The following is a 16570-nucleotide window of genomic DNA, read 5'->3' as shown; positions in this document are numbered from 1 at the left end:
GGTAGTTTGTGGGTACTTTGTTTTTTCCAAAGGGGATGACTATGCACTTTTTGGCATTTAGCCTGAAGCCATGATTTTGACACCAGGTATCCGTCTCAGTGAGACCCTTTTGGAGGATGTCTGTGTCAGCCGGAGAGTCAATTATAGGTCCTAGTTTGCAGTCATCTGTGAACTTGGTCAGCCATAGTCCTCCTGTGCTTGTCTGTACCTCTGAGAAGTATATGCTGAGCAGGAGGGGTCCTAGGACTTTGCCCTGGGGAACGTTACTTGTAACTGGTTTAGAGTCAGACCTAGCTCCTGCAACTCTCACCATGTGGGTTCTGTCCGTGAGCCAACTGCAACCCATCTTGTGACATAGGGGGTTTATGTTCTGACTGGTGAGCTTGTCTATAATACCAGAATGGGGAATGGTGTTGAACGCCTTTGTGAGGACTAGGTAGGCTGTGTGTACCACCTTTCCCTCATCTATAGCCTTGGTAACTGTCTCAAAGAAGTCCACCAGGTTTAGGAGGTATGATCTGCCCTTAACAAAGCCGAACTGGGTAGGGTCCAGTGTTTGGAGGTTCCCAATGTCTCTGTTAATGAGTTCCATGATGATGTGCTCCATAGCCTTGCAGACCAAGCTAGTCAGGCTTATAGGGTGATAGTTCCCGGGGTCTGTTGTGGCTCCACCTTTGTGGAGTGGAATAACCATTGCTGTGTGTCACTCTATGGGTACGTAGCCTGTGAAGAGGCTGAGTTTGAACAGTGTCTTTAGGTGAGGGGTTAGTTCGTCTTTGAGCTTGTGTAGAACTCAGCCTGGGACACCGTCCTGTCCCATTGATGCTGTGTTTTTGGCTTTGGAGAGGGCTATTTTAACCTGAGTGTCTGTGATTTCAGGGGCTCTACATTCTTCTGGTATGGTTATGGGCCCTTTTGGGGGTGAGAGGGGGGTGAAGTTTGCACTGAACCTGTCTGCCAGGATGTTGGCAATATCGGTCAGTTCAGTGTATTTTGTGCCATTCTGCACTAACTCTGAGCAGATCTGAGCATTGCCACTTAGATTCTTGACATAGCTAAAGAATGCCTTGTGGTTATCTTTGGAGTCCTTGGCAAGTTTTCTTTCAAAGCTCACCTTGGACGATTTTATGGGGGATCGTAGTTTCTTGCTGATACTGATCAGGGATGTCTTCCCCTCTTGGGATTTTACTCTTTTCTGTACTAGTTTCCTCCTTTTATTGTACAGCTTGTTTATGGCAGGGGTACACCAGACTGGTATCCTTTTCTTGGAGTGAGTCTTGGTTTTGCTTGGGATAGCACGATCCATGCATTCTTGTAGGTGCCCGTAGAATCCATTAGTAAAGGATTTTGCAGTTTGAACAGCTTTATCCTTTAGCATGGGGGCTTTAAAACTTTCAACCTCCGTCTTAAGTAATGATCATAGTGTAGCTTAAGAAGTGCTACATTTATCATATCAGTTTACCAGGCTAGAATGTCTGATGCCCCATTCACTTAAATGTTTCACACTGAAATAAAGTCAAATGTATGCATTAACAAAGCCCTTTCATGTTGAAATAAGTGCAACAAGTAATGAGTTTTTATGCCTTGTGAAATAATGATTCTGAAGATGATTATTTACAGTGCAAAAATATAACGGAGGTGTAGGGATATGGTATTTCTTTGAAAGGACACCTATGGATAACTAGTAGGTGAATATGAAATGAGTCTAATGAAGACCTCATTGACATTAACAGTACATAAAATTTAAACAAAAATAGTATTAAATTGCACACACACACACACACACACACACACACACACACACACACACACACACACACACACACACACACACACACACGCACACACACACACACACGCCCTCATGCAGGCTGCACATATGTGCATAAATCATTTGATGTGGAGCTAAGACCTGCCACCATTCTGCTCCCTGTAATACTACTTTTATAATTAACTATGAGGTTACCACATCCTAAAGGAAGAGACATTTTACTTATAATAGTGAGCATCTTCTGAACACCTAGTTCATCACTTAGTGAAAAAATAGCATCATTCAACTACTGTTTTAGACTGTTATTGATCCAGACAACCTAAAATTTAAATCTGTCCCTCTGGAAAGACTAGCTTTTACAGCAGTCTTGTTATATAATTATATAACAATATGTCTCTTGTAGAAAATCATGTTTCTGCTTCTTCCCATCTTTTTCATTGAAACAGCATTTTCAGAAATCTGGTACTGCTAAAGTTTCTCTCCTTAAAGTTCTGTAACACACGAGATACAAGTAAACTTAATTCACTGGCTATGGTGGCATTACTTTAAATTTCATTAAATGTTAGGAAAATGTCTAATCGACATATTCTCTAAACACACACAACATGCATATGTTCACAGACACAAACACACACACACACACACACACACACACACACACACACACACACACACACACACACACACACACACACACACACACACACACACCTGCTCGTCCGTGTGTACACATAGGTACACACAGATATATGATTAATTACAAGGATAAGTTCAAATGTTCCCTGTGTCAGTTTCACAATCATCAAGACACCCCTCACTTCTCAAGGTCACTGCAGATATTAAAGGAAACAACAAATTTTTCTTATGTCAGGAGATTAAAGGACAATGTTCAAAAATGAACTGAGCTAACCCAAAATAGTATCATACATTCCAATCCCAATTATATAGACAATATCTCAGCAGATAAATTTAGTACTAACTTTAGCTCACCTACCCACATTGCTGTTCCCAGTATCCTTGGAAATTTATTTTCCCTGGTAATCTCCTTAAAATCCCTGTCAAGGGCTACAAATAATGTTTCTTTGGGACCAGATAACATACCAAGCTTCATTTTCATAATAGCCAAGTATGCACTATCTGAGATTATACTTGTTCAACCTCAGCCCATCTACAAAGTTTGTCTGTGATGCCTGGAAAACAGCCACTATGATTCCTCTACACAAGGATGGCCTCTCTATGAACCAAGGTAATTATAGGCCATCAGCCTCACCAGCCATATATACAAAACCATGGAATTTATCATAGCAGAACTCATTTATGCAGACATAGGTAACTTAACTGCTCTATATCCCACTCACTTTGGTTCTGTGAGGGGCAGGTCTTGTCTCCTGGATCTAGGAAAATTTGTTGAAAAGGTTACAGAGACTGTGGACAGTGGTCACTCTGCTCAGACAAACCCCTACATTATCTGCAGGTTTGCAAACTGGATATTCAACAGTTCCCATGTGGTGAAAGTTGCTGGTACCCTCTCCAGACATAAAATTGTAACTAGTAGACTACCACTGGGATAAGTGTTGGACCTGTTCCTATTTGGCATTTATTTTACAGACATCCAAACCAATATCCGTGAAGTCTGGTTGATTACATTAGTTGTTGACTGCAAGCTAGGCACTGTTTCCACTCATCCACTGATATTAAACTGCTCTAAAAAGGGCTGAAATGTACACATATGCAATGCACTGAAAACCATTTCAGGCTAAATGAAGAAAGGTACAGAATAGTAACATTTGGGGGAAAAACTATTCCCACCTCATGTCCTATAAGTGGTAATCATCTCCAAGCAGATATGGTCATAAGAGACCTGGATACTTATGTGAATAACTCTCTCTCTTTCTCTCTCTCTCTCTCTTTCTCTCTCTCCCTCTCTCTCTCTCTCATTTAATCATCAGGTTTATGCCATAGTCTGAAAATACTTCTATCTGGCACATTTCATTTCCAAGGGAGTATCTTCAAGACTGAAGGAAGTCATTCTACCAATGTAATTTTCCCTTATCGGACCCCCATCATCAAATACAATCCTCCTTTTGTATGTACAAATGCAATCATATCACTCAGCTGGAAAGGCTACAGTGATTTTTAACTGCAAAAACTAAAGGTCTTAAATCTTTCAACTTTTGTGATAGATTAGCACAACTAACCTTATACTCAGTAGCTGTTCCAAGGTAACCTGTGACTCACTTTTTGAGCCTTGAAACACCCAATTTATTTAACCTTCTATTTTTTTTACAAAACTAGTGGCTTTATAAATACCCATACTGGGGACCTAAATTGACATGAACAAATAAACAAAATGCACTGGAGAAGTAGATTCTTAGCTCAACGTATTCTCAACCTGTGGAATATGCTAACAGTACAGTCAAGCAAACACTACTTTGTTTGCATTTCAGGCTATTCTTGATCATTGAATGGTAGACATAAAAGTATACCAAGGTTGTCATGTATGGCCCTGCTTGATTTGGGAGGTGGGCACTATTATGTTCTCATAATGGGTTTCAACAACTGTTAAGTGTGTCTGCTTAAAGGTGTATATGGCTAGAAACACTCGCCTGGCATTATTACTATGTTCCTATATTCTCAGTCGTTAGTCTGTGTGTTACTGTCCTGTCATAATTATACACGTGTCTTAAATCACAAGTCTAGTTCTGCATACAAGAGAAATCCTTCCCAGCTGCTGCCTCTACCTGTATTTTGGTACCTCACATTTGTGGCAGTGTCCAGTCACCCATGTCTGGATTCACAGTCAGAGCAGTAGCATGTGCTCAGTTTGATGCCCATGAAAAAAGAACATTTTGTTTTCTCTGTAGTATTCATGTGCAATTTACTAGTATAAATAAACAAGAGTATGTATTTACTTGAGTGAGTCACCTTTTGGTGAACTGTAATCATACAAACCTGCTCCATTAACAGGTTTGAACCTATAAGCATTATGTCAGCCAAAGGCTCTGTGACCTTGCAGTTTGCTATATTAAACAAAGGGGTTCAAGCCCCTATAAAAGTGTTTGGGGAACTCCATCAAGAATAAATATTTGTAGGTCTGAGCTTCTTCAATGGTACATACTTATTGTATCATGCTTCAGTGAAAGTGGCACAATCAGGCACACTACATCTATAAACGCACTTTGCACCCATATTCAACGCTTCCTAGAAGATGCACTTAAATTATGCTAGGGCTGTCTAACACTGTGCCAAACCCTACATGTGTCTAGTCTGTCCATGCAAAACCCAGTACTGGCCCCTATGATTAATTTATTTATTAATGAGTTTATTTATTTGAAAAATCACTTTGTGTTAATGCTGTGACAATCTTCCAGTAAGAAGCAGTAGTAGCTGTCTAATCTGTAACTATTCCCCTGCTAAAATAAGCAAAGAAATCAATAAAAACAAGTATTTCCTTTTCTAATTATAATAAAATAAGTTCCATCATTATCCCCAAACCCAAATGATAATAATGCAAGAAGCATAAAGGGAGCATTAAAGTCTACAAAATGTTATTATAGTCGGATACAACCAAAATGGTTTCAACTAAAGAGGTAATATCAGGAATTCATTTAAGTATGTATGGCATACCGTTTTCCTGTAATGCATAACAGACAGCTAGTAAACATAATCATTTTAGAGGCATATTATGCCACTGGCCAGAATCATAAATGCCTAAACTAAGTGTACATGATCAGTATTCAAAAACATCTCTACTACATTTTTTTGTGCTTTCTAGTCACTCAGAAAGATTAATTACATTGTGTACATGCAGTCTGCACTTTATAGTAACCTCCTGGGCAGCTGAGGTGGTGCAGCGGTTAGCGTTGCTGCTTCACAGCAAGAGGTTCTCTGGTTCGATCCTTGGCTGGGGTGCCTTCTGTGCGGAGTCTGTATGTCCTCCCTGTGGTCACATGGGTTTCCTCCGGGTGCTCCGGTTTCCTCCCACATCCAAAAGACATGCTGTAGGTGGATTGGACACTCTAAACTGGCCGTGTGTGTGTGTGTGTGTGTGTGTGTGTGTGTGTGTGTGTGTGCCTTCTGTGGAAGGTTGGGCGATGAGCTGGCAACTCGACACAGTAAAACTCCACTGCCAATTATGAGCGGACAGGTAATCTGCTGTGGCGACCCCTAACCAGGAAAAGCCGAAAGAAGAAGAAGAAGATGAATCCACCTCGATATTTAAGGATGCAAGAAAATCAGTTGGAAAATTAAGATTAGGAAGAAGAAGGTGAAAATTATGTTTGTGCTGTCTGTCCACTCAGAACTCAGAACAGTGTACACTTACTGTAGGCATTAATGAATCCCAGAGATGCTAAATTCACTGTATGATATATGTTAAAAAACATAAAATATACACAACTGTGCAATACAGTGTGTTAAACCCAAAGCATGCCATTTAACAGATACTGAGAAATATATATATATATATATATATATATACATATATATATATATATATATATACACACACACACACACACACACACACACACACACACACACACACACACGCACACACACACACACACACGCACACACACACACACATACATACACATACACATTTCCCTCATTAGGCTACTCATCGAGTACAATGCCCCATTTAGCATGTACCTCACTAGACACCTGCAACAAGTAGAGAGGCCACAAAAGTACCTCACAAAGAGGATCCTAGGCCTTAAATACTTGTCCTATATGGACAGACTGAAAAAACTCCAACTATTCTCTGTCTCATATCGCCTACTTAGAGGCACTCTCTGCTTGACTTACAAAGCCATGTCTGACCCAGCTCTGTTAGAAATGCTACATCTAAAGAAATCCTAATCCTTCCACACCACATGCTCCAGAGACCTCAACCTCATTACCACAATCAACAGTATATGCTGGAGGGACAGGTTCATAACCCAGAGACTGCCCATGCTATGGAATAGACTTCCCATACATGTCAAACAGAGCACCTCACTGGCCCTCTTCAAGAGAAATCTTGATGAGTGGATGGGAAATAGAAACTTCACCCCGGGGATCACTCCAGTGGCTCTACTCGACAGAGGCACTGGGAACTAAGGTCAGGTGGCACGATGATAGGATAATCCTATGGGCTAGACTTGTAAAGGCTCCAGGACCATTAGCCTAGTACACACCTATGAACCTATGAACCTATGAACATAATGATCTATGTTTTTGGTAATGCATTGACTTTATTCATACTACTTATTAATGCAAGTGGAAAAGACAGCATGATTAAAGTACTTAAAAATTATCTTTTTTTATTAACTTCAAGCTCAGTTCCCATCCCAAGGTGGATAGTCTGTCAGTTGCCAAGAATTTCAATGTATTTACTTGAATGCTTGAATGTGCTACTTTTTAGTGAACCATAATCATACAAACCTGTTCCATTAACAGGCTTGAATCTACAAGCATTATAGCTCAGGCAAAGGCTCTGTGGCCTTGCAGTCTGCTACATTAAGCAAAGGGGTTCAGGAGGCAAAGCCCCTGTAATGAATCTGGCCAATAGCATAATATACTTCTAAAGTGATTCCACTACTCAAATGTTTAAACAGTACATCACTAGCATGTTTCACTCTAATGCCAGATATGCATTTGTTTATTTAAGTGCAAATTATGTAGTCCTTTTACAAATATCATGCACATAATAGTTATATTTCACTAAATACGCAATACACGTATTTTGAAATTTTATGAGCTGGTGACTTAAAATCCCTTGTTGTCTTGTAAAATAATATTTATCTTGTTAATATGTGTATGGTACACAGTCTTTGGGATTCAGAAAGGCTTAGCTCAATGTGGAAGCCATAACTTAGAAGGTTTCTACATCTTGCTAAGATGATTTGTAAGGCACTCAGCTGCTGAGGTTTTTCCATCTCACAAGGCTTTGGGAGGGGGGCAGTCTTGTGGGTGAAGCCACATGCTAATGCAGCAGTCTGTGGGAGGGGCTAATACAGTGCTGTCACTGATAAATTGACATATGACTGAAAAGTAGACAAAGTATAGACTGGCATGCTTTCTTTATCCCGTCATACTTGTCTTCTTTTCCTTGTTAATTGATGCTAGTTATAGTCTTGAAATATTATATATTTTTTTAAAAAATGAGAGTCACCATAAAGAAGTGTGCTCCATGGAACAATTCTGGTATGAAAGTAGTGCAGACTTATGTTTCTAGCCCATCTGTCAGCCATGACAAAGAAGCACAGACTTAGTCAGCATGTCATTTAAATGGTTACTTCTATGGCAGGACATTTAGAATACAGGTCTTACATGCCAAAGGAAATGAGAATCAATACTCTGAAAAATGCCAGGAAACCAAAAGTGTGCATATGGGTGCATGAATGTGTGTAGGTCTGTGTTTATGTGTGTATATATGTGTCCATGTTTATGCGTGCAAAACATCAAGCAGTGCATCCTACATATTATGCAGCCTCAGAGCTCCATCCACATTAATCAGCCTTCCTGCTACAGCTGCACATAATATTCCTTGTCAAAGAAACCGAGTCCTCTTTTTCCTTCTACCCTCCCTCTGATTTCATGCAGGAAGCTCAGAGTGTGGACACACTGATATGTAGGGTCAATATAAGCAGTTCTAATGATAATCATCTGCTGAGTGTAGGTAAAACCACAAATACCAAAACAGCAGCTAATCAGGAAGGAGTGTGGAAGCAAAAGACAATATAAGATATCCCCAGGTCATGAAATCTACTCCTAGGGGTTCTGCTAACAGAAGCTCCCTCATAACTCAATACTTTGTAGAGCAATAAAAAATATGAGCCAATGGTGATCAATTTTATAGCAATGTTTCTGTACATATATCTCTTCGCAAAATAAGTAGAAACATCCTTACCACAGGGAGAGAGCTGCAAGCTGTTCCTAAATTTGGGAGAAAGTCTTCCAGACAGCAGGCCCCCAGAAGGCTGAAACATAGCTGCACCGTATTCTTCAGCAGTTCCAGTGTACAAGGCTGTGGCCAGACTGCTTGGTGTCATGGAACCAAGAGTCAAGTAATTTTGGTTTAAGGGACTTGTCCTCTCAGTCTTCAGTGTATCTGTAAACTTAGCACTGTCCTTCTCAGTTTGGCTACCAGTGGTTGGTGAATCTGTGAGACACTCTTTTGGTGGCGTTGGTGGCAGTCCAAAGAGATGAGCTGTAGAGTGTGAAGAAGAGGCCAGCTGAGGAGCTGATGATGTGGACGGGTAGAGCGGAAGAACTCCATGGTTCCCAGAAGGGATAGGACCTTTGTTGCAGGAACCAACAGACCAGCTGGTGGCATAGGAATGTGTCAAGCTATGACTGTTTTCTCTCCACTGTAGATTGTTGATTAATGGATATACCTGTCGGACTAGAGGAAATAAAGCATTATTGTAAAGGTTATTGTATTAATACTGGTATATATAAGCAAAACAGTACATGAGAAAGCATATGTGAGCTGTCAAATTCTTAACTTATGGGCCATAACCTAAAGCTCCGTGGTGACTTCATATACAAGTATACAAACAACAAAAACCGTACTAGTATTCTCCTTTTATTACAGTAAAACCAAAACAGGTGTAGGCTTCTCATCATTTCTGAGAGGTACGGGGCTTATTTTAGTGTTGTATTACTAAAGCGACTACCAATGCTCAGTTTATGTTTGTATAAAGTGTTAAGTGAATGTGGTGGTAAATGTTATGTATGTACTCAGTATAAAGCAAAGCTTAGGTTATCAGTGAAATCTATAGTCTCAAATTCTAAAGCTGTAATATCAGATCAAGTACTGCTCTTATTGTTAGGAGGCAATATTTAATTTGTCTAAATGTGCTGGATATTTAACAAAAGCAAATGTTTTGCATTGTCACTTCAAGGCTGAAAATCAACTGCATAAACTGCAAAGCTTCAAAACATATAGCTAGTTGTGCATATATAATGGTCTACTTCTCTTGTTCAAAATTGCACTTGTTCGAACAAGAGAAGATTGAGACCCACTTTAACCGAAAATGCACTTTCACAAAACTCACTTTACCAAGCCACAGTACAGTCGGGGCAAGCAAATATACCTTTTCCCCACTGTAGTGTGATCTTGGAGTTACTATATATAAGTAGCAGGGGTGTGGGGGAGCAACCCCCCCACATGGGGGGTGCAGGGGGGCTTGTTCCCCTTGCTAAAATGTGTTTTTGTTTGCTGGAGCGGACCGTTGCTACTTATATATACTAAGTGCGAGAATGCAGTCCAAGATTGGTAAAATGAGTTTCACAAAAGAGCAGTTTTGGTTAAGTGCACTTTCACTAAAGTGGGTCTCAATCTTCTCTTGTTCGAGCAAGTGTAATTTCAAACAAGAGAACTTGACCCGTATATAAAGACTTCTTGTTCTCAGTCGCCTAGACCCCTAAAACCCCTATGTGGAAAGCATGGGAAGCTTTGTCCCACAAGAAAAAATAAATTTTTTCATATAGTAGTTCCCATTTGATCATTTGATTTAGGTTTGGACTTCTGTAGCAGTTTCATTTTTGATCTTCAGTATTAGAACCGAGCCCCACACTCAGCAGATCAATTAGTTTCAAATAAATGTAGTGATGATAAATGTTTTTAGGATTTTGTTGTAACAAAAGCCTTAGAATATCTGCATTTGTTTCATAATGCATGTATGTAAGCTTTTTTTTTGCATGTATGTAATTTTGATAGCTCTAAAATAATAATAACACTAATTTGTTAGCCAAATAGACCCATAGTCCCTTTTCAGGGGGACCTAGAAGCAAGGTCTGGTTAAATGACTTGCAGAAGGTCACACAGTAGACAAATTAGGGTTTAGAGAATCAAACTCTGTACCACAGGAACTACAGCTCACAGCCTTAATCTTCCATTCCACCCTTTGTACAGCAAGAAGATGAAGCTATTCCGTATTTGGAGTTCAGTGCTGATCATCAGTGATATCTTAGTATCTCTGAAACTTCTAATACCTAATAATGAAAATTATTAGCTAAATATAATTAAAAGCTATATTTTCCTTTATTTTTCAGATATGTGATACCCCATGAACAACTAAGACTATACAATGAAACCAATATACCACCAAACTGTAGTATAACACAAAAAAATACGACCAGCCAGTATCCAACAAGCACTTTAATAATCTCTCTAACGTCTCGGTCAAAGCCTTGAAGGAGTAAAACATCATAAAAAACACCTGCCTTATAGACAGATCCAATAAATCACTTTACAATCAATTAAATATTTAAATGAACAATCTCCAGTTACATTCTAAATCTAACCCCTTAGGGGCCAAAGTATTAAATTTTAAAATATATATAAATTCCTTAAATAGTAATTTATTTTTTATGGACACATTATCAAACTGGGCAACAATACACCTTCTCTAATATAGTACCCTGTAAACCAACTACCCCCCACCCATGAAACCTATTAAAATGTCCCTAATGTGTTCTAATAGCTTTACCTTGAAGGGCCTCTTGCTTTCCCCCACATAAAATCTATTACAGGGGCATTTTAAAGCATACACAATGCCTTCTGTGTTACAACTAAATTGGCCTAACACCCTGAAGGTAGAACATTGATTTTCAAAAAAACTTTTAACCACATACTTGCATGCTTTCCACTTTCCACAGGGTACATTTCCATGTTCTACTATACTCACTGAGATATTGGTGGGGGGGGGGGGGGGGGACAAAAAATTTACCACAAATTATAAAGTTCTTGATACTGCTTCCCTTTCTATAAGAAATCAAAGGCATAGAGTTTACCCACTTGGAAAGATCTCTCAGAGATGTAAGATAGCCCCAATAAAATCTCACCAATTCTACTACCTTTCAACTAAAACAATTACATGTGGTCACAAAATAAATATGTTCACCCTTACTTAGTACTGACATCCTGCATCCATCTACCCTTTTCTACCATTTCTTTATTCCTACATCCACCCACAAGCTTTTCCCAGCATTTATCCAATAATTCTTTACCATAACCTCTGTTTCTAAACATGTCAAGTGGTATCCTCATTTTCATTTTAAAATCTTCCTCATTATTACAAAATCTATATAGATGCAAAAACTCCCCATATGGTACAGCATTAGGAGTGTGTGATGGATGACAACTCTGTCCTTGTAAATACTGGATAGCCTCCTCAAATTTCCTATGTACCACTGTACTAATACTCTTTCCATCACTGATATCCAACACTAAAGCTAAAAAGGGGACTATTTTACCCCACTTTTAATCCATCAAATTCCAAACCAAATCTGTTATTCTGTAATTCAGCCACAAATTCAGCCACTATGTCCTGCCCCCATTTAACTAGAAAGAGCAGGTCATCGATGAATCTATAATATCTCACCACATAATTTCGAAAAGAAAATCTTGATTTGTATAAATGCTCTGTCTCAAATAAACCCATACTCAAATTTGCATATGTGGGGGAAAATGCTGCCCCCATCACTGTTCCCTGTTTCTGATGGTATAAACTTCCATTAAACTCAAAACATTTATTGTTAAACAAAAATACACAAGTTCCATAATGTATTCTGTAACTGGGCTTGTCCCCCCAAAAAACCCTTAAAGCCTCTATTCTAAAATTGTGGTGAATACTCGTATAGAGACTTTTAACATCTAAAGTGATCCAATAAAAATCCTGGGTCCACTGGATGTCACAAATTTTCTCTAAAAAAATCAAATACATCCTTTATATATGAGAGTAGACCACAAACCCTCGGAAGTAAATAAAAATGTAGAAACTGACCCATTTTACATAAAAAGTAGTCTCTACCTGAAACTATAGGATGATATGGAGGATTTATCAAATCCTTGTGCATCTTTGATAAACAATAAAAAAGGCTATCCTACATCTATCTATGTTAAGTCTTTTCCTGATGTCCTCACTGGAAAAATAACCCAGTCTTAAACCTTTATTTAACTAAGACTATACAGTTTGAAATGTTTACTGCTTGCATTAAATAACATTTCAAGGACAAGTATGTGGTTCTATTCTGATAGCCATTTTTTTCATCTAAGATGTATATAGATGTAGGAGCAGGACAGCTTGCAGTAAAAACAAATGGCACTTTGAAAAACAACATTACATTGTTGATACACTTTTTAATAAATTTGCTAGAAATAAAATATGTTGCAAACTCTGCTACAGCAAGTCATCCACCTAGATCTATGCATATTATGTCTATATGCATAGATGTATACTACCAGACTGACATGGTCACATAGTAAAATGCTGACGTAAACTATAATTTTCTTAACTATAAGTAACAATAGCAGATAAGGACAACAATGGCATTTTGGACTTACGAGAGTAGTACTGTGCTTTGCTGCTTAATCACAGAATGTAATTATTAAATATTGCAATCACTTTTCAATTACTGCTTTAATATTACTTCTGATGCATAGAGACCAGATCTTTTACAGGAAGGCACAGTGGACTATATCACTCATTCATTCATTCATTCATTCATTCATGCACTCATTCTTTCATTCGTCCATTATCTGCTACTCCAAAAACTAGTCCCCCAGGTAGCTGAAAGAAGAAAATCTTTTTGAGGTAATCTCTTGCAGATTAATCCACTGATTTTTTATATAGAACTTAGCAGGCTGTGTTATAAAAATAATGCATTACCTTTACTTCTAAAGTTCAGCACAAAATTTAAGATGTACTTAAATGCATTTGTGCTAATACCAATTATAACATTAGCATTGTACAATAACAGCAAAAAGGGTTTCCTCTTATGAAGTGCATGAATGATTCTGAGATTTCAAGATGAAAACTTAAGCATGAATTAAGAAACACAAACCTAAAATAGACTTAGTTACATGTTTTACAGTAGGTTGGCAGAGCCTACAATAACCATCTAATAAAAACACCTGTATAAATAAAACTGTGTGGTGTAAGGCTGCCCTGACAGACTAACCATATTGAACCTACTCTGGGCCCATTCAAGATGTAATCCATGTCTCCTTTATGCAAAAGTGGTTTGTAAGGGAAGTATCACATCCATAACAGAATACAATGACTTAATTAGCTAAATATGAACACAGTTCTGAAAGTCTGCATACTCAATCGTTCTCCATAGATGGTACCATGCTGAAACAATATGCTTGCTCTTACCTCCACAGAGCAAAATTACAGCTGAAAATTTAAAATGTGAAATGAGGATAGTAGGACTGTTATTTAATATGAGGGAGATCTAGTTAAAAGAAGATGAATTACAAGAATGATGTCATAGTCAGCCTAGTTACAGAGAAGGAAGTGGTGTATTTCTATTTTCAGATCACACAGTAGATAATAACACAATGGTGTATTAAAATGCATGGGAAAATATAAACATGCACATCTAAAATATAACTACAGAGTAGATTAAAGACATGAAATATATCAAGTATCAACACATGCTAGCATACAACAAAATTGTTAGGTATTAGCATATACATAAAGAACTAAAATAAAGATTACCTACCAAGTAAACAGCAAACATTATAGTACTGAAAATATAATTAGAGCAAAATCTGGACTTTAATGTGGTTTGAAAATGTTTGCTACACTTAAGACTTATTTTATTTATAAAACAGAATTTCTCTATCACCCTATATATAGAGAGAAAAATATTAAAACAGCTGTGGCTGCAATTTTATATCAGAAATTATAATTTCCAGAGTCCAAAACAGCAAAGTAAGCTGAGGTTGTCATATATTCGAGGTGAGGAGAAAAAGCACACATTGATATAGCCAGCTCTGGTTTGTAATTAATCACTATTCCATGAAATATTTCTGAACGAAGGAAGGTGCTGCATGCTGTGCTGTAACTTGCTGGACAGGAACCAAAATCTTTCTAAGACTCACAATCTTGCTGGCTGTTAACACAGACTCTTGCAAGCTACACTCTTATGAGAAAATATATTTTGCAGCACAATACTATTTTACTGTAAGCACAGTTACTAATAAATAAATTATTTTTATAACAAACAAGACATACAACTGTAGTTTACAAATTAAATTTTTCACAACCAGTATAGATGATGGTTTTATAGCTTTCCATTCTCCAGTTACCTCGGAACCTAAGTTCCTACATACCTCTAACACAGTTTAGTATACTCTCTTATATACTCTTTTAGTCACGCACTTTAGATCCTGTTTTTTTTCCTCTTTTGTAAGGAGCTTCTGTGGGAAAATATGTAATGTCTGTTTTTAGACTTTCCTGTTGTCCTTTTGCGATTTACTTGTAAGCACTTCTGCTGATATAAGAATGCACGCAATATTTGCCTTTCAGAATTTTCTGCCGATTCTATAAAAAGCCATGTACATTTATCTGTCAAATTCTTGTTGAAAACACATACTACTGATTTTATAAAAACATGACCATTAATAGAAGTCTGTAAGGAAGCATTTATTTTTAATGTTTTTTCTGATGCTGTGAAGAAGCCTGTCTGTTATGCATTCTTCAAAACACATACACAGAATGGATGCCCATTTTACATTGTTAAACTCTACACCTATATTCAAGCAAACTTTTTATTCTATGATTTATCTTTCAGCATATTTACAGCAGAATTAATTTCAATCTTTTATTCACTGTTAAACACACTCTAACAATTCCCTCTTTATTTTTAAAACAGTTTATATTAATATGTATCTTTTAGTCAGATTATACAGAAAACACATTAGGAAACAAAACCTTTAGTCTTCTTTTGATACGACAAGTTCAAAAGTAAGTTGTCAAGTTGTAATTCTATCACTAGCTGTAATTTAATCACTGGTTTTTGGACCACCATTTTATCCATACCAGTATTGGTTAACAAATATGTAAATAGCATTGTACAGTATATAAACCATGTTTCTTTTTAATCTTCAAATATTAAATATACTGAAACAGTTACATTCAAATATGTATAATCTAAGCCCAAGTTCAGAACTCTAAAATGTTCACTTCACTGTCAACTAAAATGTATGGGCAGTTCAGAGATATGACCACAATGTTATGGTTAAAATGACATTAAAACTGTAAATTTTTAGCACTAAGTAATGCTTGCAGTAGCACATAGTTCTTGTCTCTTATAGATATTAGTCTGCCTGTAATCCTTTGGTATAAAATGATTAATAAAACTAAACAGTTAATTCAACAGTTGCAGAAAGTTAATAAAGCAATTCTAAGTCACAAATTAAATTCTGTGATTGCAAAAGAACAAATTAATCAAGTTAAAAAATAAAACTGCAGCAGACACAGCCCATAACTGGTGGAATATGTTCACAGAATGGTCTGGAAAAGAAAAAGTTGTTAAATACACTCAATCCTGGTAGTAATACTGAATATCATTCTGTATACCAAAAGAAAAGCAATGAAAATTTTACATTTACACAAAAAACAGAGGCTGTAATTTTATATCAGAAATTATAATTTCCAGAGTCCAAAACAGCAAAGTAAGCTGAGGTTGTCATATATTAACAGCAATTAGACTGACACAAAGTAAATTTGCATGAATCAGTAACTGCATGGGGGAAGGGATGATATATACTGCATAACATACCACTTTAAAAAGTAACCAAGATATTAGTAACAGAACCACAAAACAACATCTTTTTTTGGTAAATCAAGAGGAATATGTTAAGATGAAGACAAATGAGCAGTGTGCTTAAATTTGGGATTATTAGAAAAAAAGCGTATGTGAAAATAGTTGGATTACTAAAGGTGCAATGCAGAATCAGAACTTTACACTGGAGGAATCTGATTTATATATATATATATATATATATATATATAT

General features: G+C 37.3%; 1 protein-coding gene across 2 annotated transcripts in view; it reads right to left on the bottom strand.

The window, feature by feature from the left end:
* Positions 1-16570, bottom strand: part of LOC122809120 (GATA-binding factor 1-B-like) — a 182275-nt gene that overhangs the window by 49414 nt on the left and 116291 nt on the right. For both annotated transcript variants that reach the window (XM_044080373.1, XM_044080372.1), the window contains one exon: positions 8667-9161. In XM_044080373.1, the coding sequence (XP_043936308.1) occupies positions 8667-9161 (495 nt within the window). The remainder of the gene's footprint in view (positions 1-8666; positions 9162-16570) is intronic.

Source organism: Protopterus annectens, chromosome 8.part0, assembly GCF_019279795.1.
Source record: "Protopterus annectens isolate FY-2018-M chromosome 8.part0, PAN1.0, whole genome shotgun sequence".
Taxonomy (NCBI): domain Eukaryota; kingdom Metazoa; phylum Chordata; order Ceratodontiformes; family Protopteridae; genus Protopterus; species Protopterus annectens.
Note: the sequence above shows the minus strand (reverse complement) of the source record. Positions and strands in the feature narration are given on the sequence as shown.